This window comes from Chelonoidis abingdonii, chromosome 2 (assembly GCF_003597395.2).
Source record: "Chelonoidis abingdonii isolate Lonesome George chromosome 2, CheloAbing_2.0, whole genome shotgun sequence".
NCBI classification, from domain to species: Eukaryota; Metazoa; Chordata; order Testudines; family Testudinidae; genus Chelonoidis; species Chelonoidis abingdonii.
Window position 1 is genome coordinate 70,399,806 of NC_133770.1, and position 20,914 is coordinate 70,420,719.

General features: G+C 42.0%; 1 protein-coding gene across 7 annotated transcripts in view; it reads right to left on the minus strand.

Moving 5' to 3' along the window:
* The window catches only part of TBC1D5 (TBC1 domain family member 5), a 534,167-nt gene that overhangs the window by 84,771 nt on the left and 428,482 nt on the right, over positions 1-20,914 (minus strand). For all 7 annotated transcript variants that reach the window (XM_075062444.1, XM_075062442.1, XM_075062441.1 and 4 more), the window contains one exon: positions 14,581-14,840. In XM_075062444.1, the coding sequence (XP_074918545.1) occupies positions 14,581-14,840 (260 nt within the window). The remainder of the gene's footprint in view (positions 1-14,580; positions 14,841-20,914) is intronic.

A 20,914-nucleotide genomic window follows, 5' to 3' on the forward strand; every position in this document is an offset into this window, starting at 1 on the left:
CTATTTCTCCTTGCTGAGATAATTGCAACCAGAAAGACTGTTTTCGTTGATGGGTATGCTAGTGAAAGACAGGGCCCAGACAGCCCTTTCAACACTAGGTTTAGGTACCACGAGGGGTGGGAAGTTGAGGTTGAGGGAAGAGACTTGTTATTCCCTTAAGGAACCTTTTAGTGGTTGGGTACAAAAGTACGGAGTACCCTCTACGGCCTGGTGAAATGCTGTAAAAGCAGCTAGGTGAACCCTGAGAGCACTCAGGGATAATCCCGATTTTTTAAGTGTCAGAGCATATTCCAGAATACGTGAAAGAGCTGCTGACACTGGAGAGATTTGTTGGGATGTGCACAAAATCTGGAACCTGGACTATTTCTGAAGGTAAGTGAGTTGTGTGGAGGACTTTCTACTGGGTAGTAGAACCTCTTGCACATCCTTTGAGCATGAGCTCTATAAGTGCTGGAGTCACATAAGAGCCATGCTTTAAGGTGGAGGATCCTCAAGTTGGGATGTATGGTATTTGCATTGCGCTGTGAGACAGTTTAAATGCATGCCGTATCCTATGATGTGTCTGTGGTAAGGAATGACGAAGGTAGCACTGAAAGAAAGGGATCCCTTTGCATGCATTGGCTGGGTTCTTCCACCAGCCCAGGGAGTTCTTGATCATGGTGGACTGTGAGAGGTTTATCCAATCTGTCCCTATTCGGCCTGTAAATCGAGCTGAATCACAGCTGTAGACATCACATGTGAAATCTGGCATGTGGAATCACCCCCATGCCGGCTGCCATATGCCCCAGGAGTTGGAGGTAGATTGTGGCTGGCACTTGAGGGCTGCATTGAGTCATGTCTGTAAGTGATATCAGGGACAAAAATCTGTCCTGAGGTAGGAAAGCTTTGTCCTGTAGTCCATCTAGGTTGGCCCCTATGAATTCTAGGCATTGCACTGGTGTGACGGGTGAATTTTGGGCATTTATCTGTAGGTCCAGTTTCACGAACGAGTGCATCATGCCCTCACTGTCTTGATGAGCCTCCTGAAGCAACTGGGCACTGAAGAGAGTAATCTAGGTAAGGACAGATCATTATCCCTTGAGATTTTAAATATGTGGGCATCACTGAGGGAACTTCGAAAAATATTCTCAGGGCTGATAAAAGTCTGAAGAGAAGGATCCTGTATTGGTAATGGTTGTTTTCCAGAGTGAAACCAGCCCTTGCAGGTTGAGGGCTGAAAACCAGTCTCCCTGTTCTGGTGACAGAATGAACATTGATAGTGTGACCATCTGGAACTTCTGAGTTTTGACAAACTTGTTGAGAACTCTGAGGTCCAGGATGATACTCGGTGCCCATGAGGCAGGCTGTTGGTGCGCCACCCAGGGGGTCCCAGTATGGCCACTAGGGTGGCATAGGGCCTAGCGGGCATGCCCATGGGTGACAATACCAAGATGGTGATGGTGCTGTCTGGTGATACATTCTCAGACCCTGTTAATATTGGCCCCTATATGGAGCTTGAGAGGAGTACAGAGAAACCCTCTCTGATTTACTGACCGATCCCTAACTCGATATCCGAGGGGCATGACATGACTGTGGGAGAAAAGCCCGGGGCGGCGAGGGCTCGGTACCAAGGGGCGAAGAGCCAGGAGCTTCCAACATAGCCAGGTCAGTAGCCTGATAGAATTCTGCCTTTACCGAGTATCTGAGTGCTGGTGGTAGTGCCAGGGGAGATAGGGACCTCACACATACTGATCTCTCTGGTGCTGGATGGGCTGATGCCACTACTGGTACAGATGACAGCTCGTGTACCAGGAGCTTCTTAGGGGATTTGCCATTGTCTCTCTGTACTGAAGATTCAGCACCCATGTTCAAAGAGTCTGTGGGCCTATCAAAGGCACTGGACACTGACGGTTCCCGTCAGGCGTGGGTGCCAGATGATCCTTGTGCCGGCAGTGCTGAGGATACTGAGAGGGTGATTGCTTTTGGCTATCCCTGAGCTTGCTGAGGGGACTTCCTGCTTTCTTTTTTGACTTGGGAGAGGAGTCTCTGAACTGTTTCTTTGGCCCACTATCCTTTGAAGTGGAAGGCTGAGGGGAAGACGCATGCCTTCTGGAGGGCTGGGGTCAGAGCGCCGTTTCCATAAAGATGATTTTCTGGTGGAGCTCTCTGTCCTTGCAAAATCTCAGTCAGAGCTACTGTCAGAGGGAACTCTTTTGCTGGATGTGGCCCTTGCTGAGGCAGTGAATGTGCTCAGAGTGCTTGCCCATGACCAGGATTGCACGTGCGACACTTCTTGAAGCCTGAAGAGTCAGAGGTCTTTTCTTTTTTTCTTGTTGTTGTTATTATTGGGTTGTTTTTTCTTTAGGGCATGGACAAATAAAAATCAAAGGCTAAAGGGTTTCTAACAGTTAAAGATTAACAACCGAAAAGGAGAGTTATCTATCTGCTAATGGACAGCTAAAGGCTCTGTCTCTAGCCAGGGGCAGTTGAGAAGGAACCGAGGATGGTTAGCCCATGTGCGCTGCCTAGCCTCGTGGTGCAGCACGAGGAGAGACAACGCATGTGTGGGCCCAACAGATACTGCTGCTGAAGTTCTCCAATCAGCAGCACAGGGACGCAGCCACACCTACAGTGAAGCCTCACAGGGACACTACTCGAAGAAGCAGCAACAGGCACAACACCACTATCGTAACTGCTGCCACATCTAGTTGGTAACTGTTCAGCAGAGTGTGCTAATCTAGAAGAGATATGCCATCCAGGACAGATGCTGGCTTTATTCTGTCAGGTATGCAATACATTTTGCAACCGACTACGCCCATACCCCTGGCCCAAGAAAACAGTAAGCAATCTCTCTTGTCCACCATGGTTACAACCCGCCATACGTTAATGTAAATGAACGACATAACTTCAACTTTTCAAAACAACTTGGATAATCAGACTCTCGGAAAACCAGGAATGCCTCTTTTACAGGGTCTGCACTGATCAGATTTACAGAATACGGTGCTTTGTTTTTGTGAAGAACAGCATACTGTCACCTCAAGGAGCTGTCAGCCAGCTCAGCTGGTGAAACTGCCAGCAGAACAGGTGAGTGTATATGTACCTGAGTGACCATTCCCGGATCTGTTATTATGGTCTACCTGAAGCCTCCTCCTTAGCAGGCATCTATAGTCAGTTCTCCCCACACGTCAGAACCATGTACAGCATGAGACTGTAGGCACTACTTGAAGTGCTGGTGTCTGTCAGGCTTTGGGCTGGTATCCATATTTCCAGTCACCTCAGTTGGATCACGAGAGAGCACCAGAGAGTGGAAGTGTATTGAGAGCATTACGGAATAAAAAGAAGAAAGGTGTGGGTGGGTGAGGGTGACAACAGACAACCTCCAATCCTGCAAATGCTTATACATCGCTTAACTTTATGCACTTGAATAGTCCCAGCCAGTCAGGCAGCGGCACAGACAGCTGCAGCGGCACAGCAGCCAGCAAACAGAGCTGCTAACAGGGGAGTTTCAGAGGGAGTTTACAGGGGGAGGTTGCGGGGGAGACTAAGACAGAGGAACCAACAAGCTAGACAAGGTAGTGGGCGGTGGTCTGCCAGTGGCCTGGTGCCTGTTGGGGGCCCGTGCTGCGTTGTGTGGCTTTGACTGCCGGGCACGAAGTGAGAAGGCCATGACTGATACAGAGGTAGCAGTGAAAGACACAATGAGGATGACTGGATGTGGAAGCTGCGGCATGTACATGATCCTGGAGGGGGTGCCTGAAAAGGGTTACATCTGCATGAAGTGCCGCCTGATAGAGCTGATGGAAGAAAAGATCCGAGGATTGGAGATGCAGGTGGAAACTTTGGTTGAGTTTAGAAGGGGGTTCGAATGGTACCATTCGACCTAATGATCTATGAATTGCTCAAATTGGACATCTAGACTATGAAGAAAGGAACTTGCACATAAATTTGAGAAACCTAAGGAAAAATAATCAACCACTGACTTTGTGTCTACGTCATTCATTCCTGTGGGCACTATTGTGATACAGACAATTATTGGAAGATCAAGAATCTACATTCATGAATCAGAAAGGAGGCGTGAAATCATACAATTAAATTAAAACAGGCTATCAACATGACAGAAAGGGCTGCCAAATCTATATATCCGGAGAAAACAATCAAAGACAAGTCCAACCCAGCCCTATATGCTTTGACTACAAAACGGACCCATTTAAATAGTAAAACTCAACGCTGGTCAGTCTAAAAATTTGGCAGAGTGCGCTCCTTGAGCACTTTGCATTGTAGAAATCACAAAGTCTTACCATAATGACTTGTGTCAACTATGTCAGATTTATTCCACCTGTGTCCATGTTTTTGAAAATCTTAAAAAATCCTTCATTCTATGTTGGAAGAACACATTTGAGCTATTGCCTGCATGACAGAGTTTCAGGACCTCAGCAGAGTAAATACAAAACAACATCTGGGACTTTGTAAGCATGTTCACTGATCAACCACACTTACCAACTATGGCATAGTAACACTCAACTCCTAAAGAATGGCTACACCACAAAGAGGACATCTAATGGAAGCAATATAATTGGGAAAATCAAGTAGAAATCAAATAAATAAAATAAGGAACAACCCCTACCTCAAGATGTGCTGCCACAATGTGTAAGAAGGCGACAAACGAAACTATATATAGTAACAGAGAAATACAACTGAGCTAAATACAGCCCATTCTTCCTCTAGTACTTGTCAACAGCAACTTGAACATCACTGCATCACAACAAACCCTCCCCTGCTGCTACTCAATCTAAGATCATACACTCCATCATATTAAAAAGGAGCTCAAAAAGCATCCACTAATAAGTCCAACCTTCAGAACGAAACATGCACGGGGGGGGGTGGGGGGGCTTAATGGAGGACACGAACTTCAGAAAGCTCAAGGTAAAAACATCACAGGATGTAAACGAAGAAAATAAAAAATGATGCAGTACTAAATGAAGACTAGTCTGAGCACACTACCACACAGTATGTACTTAGTATATTACATGTGCATGGATGCAGAAATGGTTGGCTGTTTGCTCACAGAGATTGAGGATCGCCAAGTCAAAATGCAGAGAGAGTACTCTAGCTAGTATACCTTCCCCACGCCAGAAGAAGCAGTGCTCCCACAACACTATTGCCTGCTGCTAAAGGCAGCTGAATGTTCTGTCTGGTCCTGTGGTTACAAAGGCTTTGTTTCTGTACCCCTGGAAAAAGGCACAGATGCTGGGTTAGGAGAAGAAACTGAATTGTTGGCGAAAAGGCTGAGGTGGAGGCATGCAGACCTTGAAGGCAAAAATGAGAGATTAAAATGAATGCGGAGTACAATGGGAGCCAGGAGAAGGACTCAGAAAGGGGATGACACACTGGGGTGGCAGGGGAGAAAATATTAGTGACTGCATTTTGAAGGTATTGGAGATGATGACTCATATATAAGTCAGGCTAAAGAGGAGGAGGTTGTGATAATCAAAATTGGAAAAGAAAGGTTATGAACATTTTAGTTTCAGGACAGAGAGAGGAATTTTCTGATTTTCTATACATTCTGGAGGAAGAAGTAGCAAGATTAAGATACCGTGGATATGTGGGAATAATAAGAGTAAGGGGCTAAAGTTACTTTCCAGGCTGTGAGCCTCAAGGATAGTGGCAGTAACTTCAGTGGAGGATGGGGAAGTGGAGAGGATTTAGGAAGGAAAAAAAACTAAAACAGTTTGGTTTAGCTTTACTAAGGGGATTGTAGATGAGCCAAACAGAACAAACAATGGAGAGCCCTACTGAAATCAGGGACTGGGCAGGAGGAAAACAGATTAGCTGATAGAGAAGTTGATTTGTTAATAGTGAGCATAAAGGTAATAGTTGAATCCATGTTGGCTGAGGAGGCTGTCCAGGGATAAAGAATGGAGCAAGATAAGGACAAGGAAAGAGCCCTCTGAAGTCCAGGAAAAGGGGAAGAGGATAAGAAAAGTGAGGACTATGCATGAAAGCCAAAGTAGGACAGGATTTCAAGAAAGAAGTGAAGAGTACTCAGATCTGCTAATCTATAATACGGCAGTTGCAGTAACTAGCGGTAGTACTGAAATTTGAAAAAGAATGATTTCCACAGGTGGTGTTTCTTATTAACTTGACTTTCTTTGCTAATGATTTTCAAAGTTCATGCAAACGGTACAATTCCCCTGTCTTACCAAACTCTAAGTGATATAAAATTTTCAACTCAGTTTTTCAATTATTTAAAACAATTAACCTACAGTATACTAAGCTAAATATTCACATTCAGGCAGCTAACCTTCTCTTTAAGTAAACTATAAAAGTGCACCTCCTGCTAATTACAGCAAGCTTCCAGTCCAAAATGTCTCAGGTGATTATCATTGTGAATATAGCACCAAAAAAGAGCACCTGAATATTAACAAAGAAATGTGTGTAATTAACTACAAAATACAAGATAATTCAGATTTTTAGCAAATACAGAAGCTGGCACATAGTGAATGTAAATCAGTATCACAGCCACACTCAGCATCATCATGTTAAAGAATTGAAGGAAACCTTTTTTCTTCTGAACAACAGTGCCACTCAGTGGATGGATGAGGACAGTGAGTTAATAAGCACTGAAAATGGAAATATCACAGATGAAATCAGTGGGGGGTTCCTTGACAGACCAATGATAATGCTGCAGGCAAAGAGATACTATGAGTTGCCATAGCAACTGTACCTTGGAGGGCTGTTAGATTCTGAGCAGGAACAGACACTGTGCTTCGCTGCCTGTAACTACATCTCCTAGTAAATAAAAAAACATCTTAGGATTTTTATAAGAACAAATACAAATGATTGAAATAAAGTCTTTTAACCTGTGGTTCATTGAACGATGGTGACACTAACTCCACACAAGAAACATGAACCAAGCAAAAACAGTAGCTGAAAATATGTAATAGAGTTGGCAAAAATTAATAGGCGTTTGGCAAAGAAGGTGTGTTTTTTAAAATAAAGCAGGTATGCTGGAAAAACTCCCCAATGTGTAAAAGAGATTTTTGTATTTACATAAAGATGTGAAAAAATTTGCACAGCTAAACATGATTTGCTTCTGGCTCTTTACAATGATAGTACAAACTGACACTAATGCACAAAATAGTATCAGAGTGTTGTGCTATATTGTGAAGTGCTAGAAGCAAAATATGTTTAGTTGTGGCAATTTGTTTTAGGGACCTGCTAAACTCACACTTATTTTGCTCATTTAATATGCGTTGTCTAATCACGTATGAAATTGTGTTATCGGATTGCAGTACACAAATCAACAAAAAAAGTACAGATTTGTTAGTCTGCAGTTTATTCTATTCATTACTATGTAGCTCTGCTTTGAGTAAGCACAGCTGCTCCCTTTTGCCCCAGAAACAACACACTTGTTTTCCAGACATAATCAGCAGGAAGTTAAAATATAGTGAATTCAATATTACTGTGTTGAGTGGCATGTCATAATGTTATATTGATTACAAAGATCTTGTGTTACTACAACTACTTTAGAAATGTAAACATGCAAAATGAATAGTAGCCTGAACACTCCAATAGCTGAACATAATTTTGGTGGCATTTCATTTCATACTGGTCATTTAATATGTGCTTGTGAGAAAATGGCATTCAAATCAAAGCCTTTTTCAGTCAAGGACCCAAAAGAAAACTAAATCTTGTAGTGTAGTTTAAATGACATAAAATTAGGTACAGTCAATATCACAGGAATGAACTGAAGGAGAAACTCTTTCTTCTATGAACACATTACGGTTGGTAATTAAAGAGTAAATGGCTTCTGAAAATACAGAAAATCCTGTGACACACAAAGGGAAACAACTTAGCCAGTTTTTTTCCCCAGAGACATTTTCACTATCACATTTTTTTCCTTTTAGGATAACAAGCACTATATATAGTACACTGAACTCAAGCTTTAAATTTAACCTCAGTGTCAATGAGTCCTTCCTTCAGTACGAACAGGAGAATATTTTAATTCTTATGCTTTTTAGCATGCTATCTGCACAAGAAAGCAGTATTGATGCCACATCTTTCCCTGTAATGTAGGGTAGGCTGAGTAAGGTTAATTTAATATTAGCAGAATTTGATTTTTCAGTTAGGTGGACCCTCAGTGCCTTGGTACTCAGTTCAACTATTATTTGTAACATTACAGACTAATCTGGAATTTGCAGATTTTTAATTGTATTCTTTTAGATCAGTCTTCAGTTCCCCATTTACTTTACTGTAGTGCATAGGCATTATCCTAACAAGAATTGAGCACATTACAAAAACTTCAAAATGAAGAAAAACCCAATTATGATCTTTTAAAAATAACTACTGATAAAAATAAGTTCCCCTCATTATAAATGTACTGTGAGCAACTTTACAGGTGGAAGATAGTTTACTTACTACCTTGGGTAGTAACAATGGTTCTTTGAGTAGTGCCCCTATGAGTGGTCTGCTGTAGGTATGTCTGCGTCCCTATGCTGCTGATTGAAGAACTTCAGTAGCAGTGTCCATTAGGCCCAAACGTGTGCTGTCTCTCCTGTGCTGCGCCACAAGGCTATCCAGCGAGCGCGGGCTAACCGTCCTCAGTTCCTTCTCTACCAAGAGTAATAGCGAGAACTCTGAAGCAGAGAGGAGGAGGCGGGTTGTTAAACACCCATAGGAACACAATGTCAAAGCATCACCATTATACACAAGATAACCACCTTCTTTGAATAGTGTCCCTAAGGGTGCTCCACTGTAAGTGACTCTGAGCAGTAATCCTCTTGCAGGGCTGGGACTTGAGCAGATTAGTCAGATGACAGTACTGTGAGCCAAAGATGGCACAAGAGGCAGAGTCCCAGTGCTCACATACTGTTCTGCGAAGGTGGATGACATGTTGCTACTCTGCAATCTCTAAAATGAGAACATCCTTGAGGAAGGTAACAAATGAGGAGATAGATCTCGTGAAATGCGTATAGATCGATCCAGAGGGGCCATGTTATGAATTTGGCAGCACTGCTTGATGCAATTCGAGACCCACTTGGAGATCGTCTCTGAGCTGATATTGCTGAGGCCTTAATCTTTCTGCCATAGAGAGAAATAGTCAAAGTGACATCCTGAAGGCCTTTGTCCTGTTGCGGTAGAATGCAAGGGCTCTCCTAATGTCCAGGGTATGCAATATGGCCTCCCTATTGTTTCGGTGAGGCTGGGGTAGAAGGCGGGAAGGTGAATAGACTAACTCATGTGAAACAAGGTGGTCACCTCAGGATGAACCTCAGATGCAGCCTGAATTTAACCTTGTCAGAGAAGAATATTGTGTACGTGGATGCGCCATCAGAGCTGCTATTTCTCCTTGCTGAGATAATTGCAACCAGAAAGACTGTTTTCGTTGATGGGTATGCTAGTGAAAGACAGGGCCCAGACAGCCCTTTCAACAGTTTAGGTACCACGAGGGGTGGGAAGTTGAGTTGAGGGAAGAGACTTGTTATTCCTTAAGGAACCTTTTAGTGGTTGGGTACAAAAGTACGGAGTACCCTCTACGGCCTGGTGAAATGCTGTAAAAGCAGCTAGGTGAACCCTGAGAGCACTCAGGGATAATCCGGATTTTTTAAGTGTCAGAGCATATTCCAGAATACGTGAAAGAGCTGCTGACACTGGAGAGATTTGTTGGGATGTGCACAAAATCTGGAACCTGGACTATTCTGAAGTAAGTGAGTTGTGTGAGGACTTTCTACTGGGTAGTAGAACCTCTTGCACATCCTTTGAGCATGAGCTCTATAAGTGCTGGAGTCACATAAGAGCCATGCTTTAAGGTGGAGATCCTCAAGTTGGGATGTATGGTATTTGCATTGCGCTGTGAGACAGTTTAAAATGCATGCCGTATCCTATGATGTGTCTGTGGTAAGGAATGACGAAGGTAGCACTGAAAGAAGGGATCCCTTTGCATGCATTGGCTGGGTTTTTCCACCAGCCCAGGGAGTTCTTGATCATGGTGGACTGTGAGAGGTTTATCCAATCTGTCCCTATTCGGCCTGTAAATCGAGCTGAATCACAGCTGTAGACATCACATGTGAAATCTGGCAGGTGGAACACCCCATGCCGGCTGCCATATGCCCCAGGAGTTGGAGGTAGATTGTGGCTGGCACTTGAGGGCTGCATTGAGTCATGTCTGTAAGTGATATCAGGGACAAAAATCTGTCCTGAGGTAGGAAAGCTTTGTCCTGTAGTCCATCTAGGTTGGCCCTATGAATTCAGGCATGCACTGGTGTGACGGTGAATTTTGGGCATTTATCTGTAGGCCAGTTTCACGAACGAGTGCATCATGCCCTCACTGTCTTGATGAGCCTCCTGAAGCAACTGGGCACTGAAGAGAGTAATCTAGGTAGGACAGATCATATATCCCTTGAGATTTAAATATGTGGGCATCACTGAGGAACTTCGAAAAATATCTCAGGGCTGATAAAGTCTGAAGAGAAGGATCCTGTATTGGTAATGGTTGTTTCCAGAGTGAAACCAGCCCTTGCAGGTTGAGGGCTGAAAACCAGTCTCCCTGTTCTGGTGACAGAATGACATTGATAGTGTGACCATCTGGAACTTCTGAGTTTTGACAAACTTGTTGAGAACTCTGAGGTCCAGGATGATACTCGGTGCCCATGAGGCAGGCTGTTGTCCCATGTTTAAGAAGGATGAATTCAAACTGGAACAGGTTCAGAGACGGGCTACTAGGATGATCCGAGGAATGGAAAACCTGCCTTATGAAAGGAGACTCAAAGAGCTTGGCTTGTTTAGCCTAACCAAAAGAAGACTCCGGGGGGATATGCTTGCTCTATATAAATATATCAGGGGGATTAACGTTAGGGAGGGAGAGGAATTATTTAAGCTTAGTACTAATGTAGACACAAGGACGAATGGGTACAAACTGGACACTAGGAAGTTCAGGCTTGAAATTAGACGAAGGTTTCTAACCATTAGAGGAGTGAAGTTCTGGAACAGCCTTCCGAGGGGAGTAGTGGGGGCAAAAGACATATCTGGCTTTAAGACTAAGCTTGATAAGTTTATGGAAGGGATGGTATGATAGGATAGTTTAATTTTGGCAATTGATTTTGGATTATCAGCAGATAAGTCTGCTCAGTGGTCTGGGATGGGATGGGATCTGAGTTACTGCAGAGAGTTCTTTCCTGAATGCTGGCTGGTGAGTCTTGCCCACATGCTCAGGGTTTAGCTGATCGCCATATTTGGGGTCAGGAAGGAATTTTCCTCCAGGGCAGATTGTTAGAGGCCCTGGAGGTTTTTCACCTTCCTCTGCAGCGTGGGGCATGGGTCACTTTCTGGTGGACTCTCTGCAGCTTGAGGTCTTCAAACCACAATTTGAAGCCTTCAATATCTCGGACATAGGTTAGGGGTTGTACAGAAGTAGACGGGTAGGGTTCTGTGGCCCGCTTTGTGCAGGAGGTCAGACTAGATGATCATATTGGTCCCTTCTGACCTATGAGTCCCCCTGACTTCAGGGGGCCCATTCATGTACTTAAACATATGCACAAGTGTTCTTTGAATGAGAGCCTAAGAGCAAATGCATCAGAAAGAAAGAATGTGTGTGGTAGAAGGAAACTGAGGAGAGATACAGCGGTGAGAACTGAGGAGAAAAAAAGCAGATGGCTGAAGCAAGGGGAAGAAGGCACATCCACACCTTAGCTACCAGACCCATCTATGCACACATCCCCGATCTCCAATAAGCCTCTATAAAATCCTCATGGTATCCTGAGTTTATACCATGATAATAAAAACAGCTTACTTACAGTTTTTAAAAAATAAGTATGGTCTCAAACTATTACGTTTTTGTAAATATTAGCAACATCTCAAAGTCTTTGCTTTGTTTACATGAGAGGAGAAAGATCTAAGGTGGAAGGTACCCAAGGCACCCCTTTCTTTCAGGATGCTAATATCTGCAAAATGATCATTACAAAAAGACAGTGATGTGTCTGGCTACAGCAATGTCTCTAGCCAGATAAGGAATCTGTGTTCATCAGCTGCTCCATATATATTAATTTACTTTCTCTTTGACCATGATTGTAACATTTGACAACCCTTTAGAGACATGAGTTAACGTTTCTATAGCCATTTGGGCTTGGTTTCTCAAAAAACTAAGTCACAGCACTTTTAGACTCATTTGTTTGCCATCATTTAGAACTACCAATCAACTGTATCTTATCAAAGGAAAACTGAAATATCTATTTAGAAAAACAAACAGTACAGTCAACTAATATAGAAAACAGCAATCATTACCACTCTCACTACATACACAAAAAAATTTAGACACAGTTAATGATCTGAAGTCTTTTTGGTCTTTAAATCACATCTAATGGTGCTATATTAAACAATAATGAGAAATCTCAAATCAGTGTAAACCAGTGACAGAATACTGGACTAAAGAAAAATACCAATTACAGATACACAAAGATGCTTATTACCCTTCATTATACTGAAATCGAATAGTCTAACATAATGCATGGATGCTGTACATTACTGAAGCATAACGGTAGGATTTTTCCAACTATGAAGTTTCCTGTGCCCAGACTGGTTCTAGATCTCTAACTTGCATCACTGCTATTATTTGTCAATAACAGTACAGCATGTAAAACCCTGTACTGCTACTTGTGCAGGAAGTTGTAAATAATCATTATACGGTAACTTTTGTAATAACTGTTGCAGGATTACAAATCTCTCTGCTCTGACTGACCCCCACAAATCTCTTTTCTGACTGGTTACTGTATTTAGAGGGCGTTTTTACAACATGATGGCTAACACGTGACAGGTAGCATGTTGTAAAATCCTAGTGTAGACCGGGGAACCTTTGGGTTCATCTAAATCTAGATAGAACTACAACTTGCTGTCAGTTGTCATGATGTAGAAACTCACCTTTTTCCTAGTGTAGACATACACAGTGTTCTCAGCTCGTTCACTCCTTTTATCTGAAGCAGACAACCTCCAAAATTTACAAGGACCTCACTTTATTACCACCCTGCCCCACAAAAAATGGGGACAAAGAAAACGGGGCTGTGAAATTGCTGAAGGGGAACATTATTTTTAAAAAGATCAAAAATCATTGGAATTGTTTCTCTTCAGTCCCCAATCTGCTTCCACTGAAGTGACTAGGAGTTTTATCAAAGATTCAATAGGAGCACGATTGGCTTGTCTGACATTTCTACCTGTGAGTCAGGTGGGGCCCTGCTTCAACCGAGAGCCATTAAGGAAGTAATTGGTTTCCAGTTTCTCCTTCAGCCCACATACAACTACCACTATGCAAGGAATGTCACTTTTACTGACTGTAGAGCCTTGCTGGGGCAGTTTCTACAGTGCCCCAAGTCTGAGTTGGGGTTGCTAAGGAACTACTTAGCTGGACTTCAGCCAGGCACCTAGAAAAGTGCTTCAAATTACTCTATACATGTGTAGGAAAAGGAGGGTTACTGTGACTGTCCTTTTGGGTTCTGCTCAACCAATAGCCACGGGCCACATGATGCCTGATAAGAAGCTAGAGTTGGCCCACCAGGACCCTTGATATGGCAGGTAAGAAGGAGGAGGAAATTTGGGTCATAGATGTGCAAAGTATTATTTTTGTAGTATTATTTTCCTCCCCATATATTTTCAGCTCTGACCAAAAAGCAACTTTCTACAGTGTGCTTACTGTGGGGCTCAGGAGAACCGTCAGCCTTCAAGCTCATAATCCACTAGAAGATGCTTGGAGGTAGACAGAAATGAATACACAGAGTCTACATACTTCTCCCTTATAAAGAATAATGTTATCTCTTTGGCAGTCATTAGCCCAAGCAGCAGAAGTCTGTCTCCTGTACAGTTCACTGTACTGTGGTTGAGGTTTAGATCACTCACTATTTATTTTATTGACTGTAAAAAAAAAAATGAATTGAGAAATGTAAGGAAATAGGATCATTTTAAGCCTCAAGAAAAAACTCAGTATTTCTTAAAAGGAGTAGTGGCTCCCTCCAGGTGTAATGGCAATTGTCAAAAGCAAATATGTTTTATGCTATTAACTGTAATCAAAATCAGACACCAGCATTCTGAAAGGAATGAGATATGGATCAATCACAGAACATTTTACAGTGACATTATGTTCCTTCATTAGTACTCAGCTAGTACTGTTACATAAGAGCTTTATGCCTGATAGCCATTTCCTCAACTATGAGGAGTTATACAGCCCAAAATGTAACATTAGCCATTTAAGAGGGAAGAAAATAACATCTAGAGGGGCAGCTAAGATTTTGTGTTAGGTTGTTTTATCCACTATTTCTTCCCTGAACATTTTTTGTTCATTTTAAAAGATGGAAAAATCCTATTTGTATGTTCTCTACAGCCACAATTTCTAAACTGAATCACATTAAGGTGCAAACATACCACAGTACATAGAAAATATGTCTAAGTTTAGCAGCAAGTTGACTATTTCAGTTACAGCAATGTTAATCTATAGAAATACTAGATAAAATCAATACAAAAATTTCTCCCTCTTGGGCTAATTTTTGACCACAAGATTCCTTTTGAGATTTGTGGAATTCCATGCCACACCTGGAGTCTTTTCTTATGTCTCATTTTTACCTTTGCTCAGCTGAACTGGCATGCTTTCTGATTTCATCATTCTCTGCTGTTGCTGCTGCGCCTGCAGGTTTTGGTGCTGGAGGGGCTCCACAGTGCTCCTGATGGGCATTACAGCAGAAGGAAAGCTGCTGCTGCTAGCATTAATAGCTGGGCCTGCAGGACTACCTGAAGCCATAGCTGGGGCAATCAGCTTTCGACCAAAATTAAGCAAGCTATTGGAGACTTTATTAATGTTCAGTGGAGCAACCTTTGCACTGGCACTGAAAAATAAAATGGAAATGAAAATATCACGAATAATTAGTAATTTATAGAGCATTACAAATACATGCAGTGTTTTACAAAGAGTGGAAAAAATCTTCTAAGGCACAAGGACATTACACATATAGAATTTTACATGCACACATGAATTTGTGCATAAATCCAAATACAGTGTCAACAGGGGGAAAATGCTGAGAATGTTGCAAAGTGGGTGACCATGATGGAGTTTAATATAACTGAAAGCTTTATACTGAAAAGAGTATTTATACTCTGTTGTATTCCCACCCATTCTGAATGTTGTAATATGTTGACAAAAGCACTACTGCTACATTATGGAGTGAGGATAGTTTGTGCATTTTTATGGCATCCACTGACTCTTAGTAAAACCAGACCACATATAAACTGTGGTACAAACAATGTTTTTTTGGAATGGCACTTGGAAAAAGTTAGACTACTGTATGGCATGAGTATTACTATTCTGATTATTCTGTGTTGTTCTTTTGCTCCTCCACTTGCGTTATGCAGTGTGCTCTCATTCTGGCTAATCCAGCTAAGCGTTACTTCAGTTAAAGAATATGGTTATCAACAGCTTTGGGCTTGATCATTCCACCTCATGAGCTGCCCAGAAAAGAATACTGTAATAATGAAGTGGCGAGCTCTGTATCCCTTCTTTCTGTGAGTGAAGGAATGTTATTCCGCGGTCCTTGTAAATGTAAACAAAGAAAGCTACCATATTGCCAACCAATTTTTCACACAGTTTGAGAATTGCTGTTTTACCTATTTGAGGAAAACTTCACCCCAAGTATGAATGGGAAATTGAAATGCTCCATTCAATGAAAACATTAGATTTTGGCAAATGCTGTGCAATTTGAACTCATTCTAAGAAGCTACAATTCATGGAAATTAAGGTATAATATAGGAGTATTTGTGGTACCTTAGAGACTAACAAATTTATTTGAGCATAAGCTTTCGTGGACTACAGCCCACTTCATGGGATGCACGCAGTGGAAAATACAGTTGGAAGATATGTGTGTATGTGTATATATATATATATACACACACACATATATATACATACACACACAGAACATGAAACAATGGGTGTTACCATACACAGTCTAATGAGAGTGATAAGTTAAGGTGAGCTATTACCACCAGGAGAGAAAAGAACAGTTTTGTAGTGGTAATCAGAATGGCCCATTTGCAGCAGTTGACAAGAAGGTGTGAGGAACAGTGTGTGTGAGGGGGAAATAAACATGGGTCCTTTGTAACTCCACAATTTAAATGCATTGTGCCATTGTGGATACTCTTTTTCCTCTGTTTCCCAGGAATTCTCTCTTTTTTCATGGATAGAAATGGTTTACTTTTTTTCTTTGAAAGAATAAAGACCAAGAACGTGACCCTGATCAGGCATGAGGTGAATAGTTGTATGGCACTTTGATTAAACCCAGTTTAATTTTAAATGCATGGAACAACTTACAACCTCCGTTTAAGCCTTAGGTTGGGAAGTCTGTCTATATTATACTGCGTAATGACCCATCCACTTCCAGTCTTTATTCAAACCTAATTTAATGGTGTCCATTTTGCAAATTAATTCCAGTTCAGCAATCTCTTATTGGAGTCTGTTTTTGCTCCTGTTCTTATTGCGGATACAGACTAACACGGCTACTACGCTGAAGGTATAGTATGTTATCCTTCGGAATCACATTGACAATTGATTTTCTTTTGCTCCTACCCCATATTAAACTCAGCTTGGTTATTTGAGGTGTATACGAGGCTAAGTACACCTGTATCCCGATATAATGTGACCCGATAGAAGGCAGGTTCACATACAACACGGTAAAGCTCTGACATGCTGCTCAGAGCAGCGTGTTAAGGGTCCCGGACCAGGCCAGGGCCGAGGGGTTCGATAAGGGGCAGGTCTCGGAGGCGGTCAGGGGCTCCCCCTCCTCAGGGTCTGGGGGGCAGGAGCTGTGGGAGGGCACTTTTGAGGGCCCCGCAGTCCCAGAGTGGCACAGGGGATTAGATTAGCAGGGGGCTGGGAGCAGCCCGCTCTGCTTCCCTTGCCCCGTCCCCGGCTGTGTCGCTCGGGGGAGCGGGCTTGGGGGAAGGGATCTCCCCACATTCACCAGCAGCGGCGGAAGCAGAGAAGCCCAGCCCCAGCCCACTCCACGAGCTCCCAGCGCCAGGAATTTCTGGAGATCTTGATTAATCACGTACAGTAACTGAATTGGTAGAGACCACAAGTGCTAGTAGGGAAGTGAAGCCTTGCTCTCTGGTAGGCTGTGAAAGCAACAAAGGCACTGATGCTCTGACATAACCCAGTTAATACCAGAACATGAAAATTAGATGGTGACACAGAAGAAATATTTATTTAGAATTTTCGGGGAGGAGTAGGAGAGGGACAGGTTGAATGTGCCTTTAACTTACAAAAATAGCAAAAAAACCCCAAAACACTCAACTCAGACCCAGAGGTTTGCAATGTTGTTGGAGAACTTTTTTTTTTCAATCATAACTATAAAAGGCTGTTACATATCATCTGAGAATTAGATGAGAATTGGTTATTCAGCTTCAAACATTTGCCAGGATTCAGGTCTCTTATGAACTGACCTTGCATTGGCAAAGTTCACCTCAGGACACGAACACAAGAAGCCAAACAATGATTTTGGTACTTTACTAGCTTGCCACGAAAAGCTGATGCTATTTTTTTCCCTCAGATCCCTAAGTGGAGTTATGCGGTGTTTTCCTCAAGTTGCAGTTTCAGGAAACGCAAGCAATGACAGGGCATTAGGTCTGCAGGATGAGATGCTTTGACACCAGATTGAAGTTCAGAAGAATAAGAGCAATATATCTATTTCCTACCACCTAAAGTAGTATATTAAGTTTGCACACTAGTGCAAAGAATGATTGAAGCCATTAAACCTGGATCGATGTCTGCACTTGAGCCATCAAAAATGTATCAAACATGCACGACAATTACAAGAAAAATGAGGATTGATTATATTATAGAGTTATCAGCAGATGCATTTAAAAGTAAGACATCGGTTTAAAATCATGAATGTCAAGGAGACGTGAAACCAATCTATGAAGCAAACAATTTTGTTTCATCACAATAAGCATCATTGACCTTGACTATGAATGGTATATTTTTAAACAAGATGATTCAATCTCTTCAGTTTTCTGCTAAGATTAAAATGTTTTATTTTAAGAAGAGAAAAATCTACACGAATATGACACATCTAAAAGTTTTAAAAGAACAATAAATTAAGCAATATAGTGTAGATTTGTAAAGATATTTTAAATGTATCAAAAATCTCAGAAATTAAAGATAAATAGACCCATTTAATTATTGAATCCATTCATCGCGCACTGCAGAGCCAATCCCTAATGATATATTTTCCAGTGCTTTGTTCAGTATATTTTTTAATGAGGACACCACTTCTTTTGGGAGAGTATATCAAAGTACAATACTATTGAAATGATACAGCCTAAATATTTCTTTGTTAAAATCCATTCCTCCTATTTATTTCCTCCTTGACCTATGCTAAACAATTCCTCTACCACACTGGTATTTATCCTCTTACTTTGCAAGGAAGCTATATTCCCACCAGCAGTTTAGTTGTCTTGATTAGTAGTTTTAAGCTTCCACCATGTGTCATTCTGGCAACTCCTTAATTGTTTTTGCTCTTATCAGTGAACTCTCTCCATTTTATTGACATCTTTGTGATATACTGATGCACTAGGGTCTGATGCAGTATTCTAAGAGTATTTCACCATTACTATATAGTGGTAAGAAAGTACTTCACTGTATGAAATAAATTATAATACTTGCAATCAGCATAGTACCAGGGGAATCCTTTGATCACTTTGCCTACAGGCAAGAAAGGTAGGGAGGAATGGATGGACCCTTCATCTATTCCACAAATAATTAAAAAGTATTTAAACTACGCAGCAGAAACTGAACCTAATTAAGAGCTGAACCCAGACCACTTCCATATGCCATCTACCCACCTCAACAGGTGGAGGAACTTGACTGGGCTAGCACCGAGGGAAGGAGACTCAGTAGGGAATCCAGGTAGCTTGTTCCCTGTCAGAGTCTCTGGAACCCACAGGCCACATGTGGGACAGGGAGTGCTGCTCATTGGCAAGCATTCCCCAGGTGCCAGGATTTCACCTGGAGCATAGGCTATGCTCTTTTTCAGCTCTATTCCAGCAGTCCCACTCGATCACATCTGAACATGAAATGGGAAAACAGTTTGGCAGATGCTGCAGATCTAGGCCATCGCCTGCATGGGGGGTCAGGAAGGAATTTTTTCTCCAATAAGGAGAATTGGCAGAGGTCTGAGGAGTTTTTCACAGCCCTTGCAGCACCTTCATGCCACAGTAGATTACAGAGGAATATGCTTAGTATCCAACTCAGCTACCTGGTGGAGTTAACTTGTCGCAACTTGTGGCCAGTTTCCAGTGCAGTTAAAAGGATAAAAGACCTGGTATTCTGGTGATGGGCTTTGGGGTCATGGGATAGGGTGAGATCTTGTGGCCCTCGTGGGTCGAGTTCAGAGCTTGTGGCCCTCACCAGTCAAGAATGCTTTCACAGCAGATTTGGCAAAATGCAAAGAAGGTATCAATGTGAGATTTCTAAAAATAACTACAGCACTCGACCCAAAGTTTAAGAATCTGAAGTGCCTTCCAAAATCTGAGAGGGATGAAGTGTGGAGCATGCTTTTATAAGTCTTAAAAGAGCAACACTCTGATGTGGAAACTGCAGAACCCAAACCACTAAAAAAGAAAATTAACCTTCTGCTGGTAGCATCTGACTCAGATGATGAAAATGAACGTGCATCAGGCCACTCTGCTTTGGATCGTTATCAAGTAGAACCCATCATCAGCATGGAAGCATGTCTTCTGAAATGGTGGTTGAAGCATGAAGGGACATCTGAATCTTTAGTGTGGCTGCCATGTAAATATCTTGCAACGCCAGCTACAACAGTGCCATACGAATGCCGGTTCTCATTTTCAGGTGACATTGTAAACAAGAAGCAGACAGCATTATCTCCTGCAAATTGTAACCAACCTTGTTTGTCTGAGTGACTGGTTGACTATGAAGTAGGACTGAGTGGACTTGTTGGCTCTAAAGTTTTACATTCTTTAATTTTTGAATGCAGGGTTTTTTTGTTTTTTGTTTTTTTTTTACATAATTCTAATTTGTAATTTCAACTTTCATGATAAAGAGACTGCACAACAATACTTGTATGAGGTGAATTGAAAAATACATTTTGTTGTTTTTTACATTGCAAATATTTGTTATAAAAAATAAATATAAAGTGATCACTGTACACTTTGTATTCTGTGTCGTAACTGAAATTAATATATTTGAAAATGTAGTAAACATCCAAAAATATTTAAAATAAATGGTATTCTATTGTTAACAGCATGATTAATCGCAATTAATTTTTTAATCGCTTGACAGCCCTAATTAGAATCGTCTCCTTCCAGGAAGCCTCTAGTTGGGAAGAAAGCTTTGCCAGCAGCTGCAATACTGCTATCATGCAAGTTCCAAGATAGCTGCAGGGAGAGCCACTAGCACATAAGTCCCACAATTATACGTTAGTATGTTTCTGCAGCATGGCCCATCTGAGACACAACAGCAAGCAGCTGCAGCACACCACAAGTGTGTGTAGGACACAGAATTCCTACAGATCATTTATTTTGAAAAAGAGACCAAGGGGCTCTTCAGAAGCAAACTGGTCAAGAAGTCTTGCCGTAGGAGTTAATAGAGTGCCTGGGTGTTCCACTAAAGAGTAATACAATGTGAATACCTGAGAGAGGGAGAAAGAGAGAGAGAGAGAGAAAATATAATAAGCTGCAGTTGGGCCTCCTAAAACAGTAGTATGAAGAATGCAGACTTGAAGGGTAGCAGAAGAGAGGTTGTAGAATCTTCTATAGGATAGCTCAGGTGGGGACTATATTTTGGGTTTTCCCCCCATCAGAAAGAAACAAAGTCCTCATGCTACAAGTCAAAATTCAGGAGCAGCAAGAATATGGACCCTACAGATCAAGGAACGAGGCTCGGTTA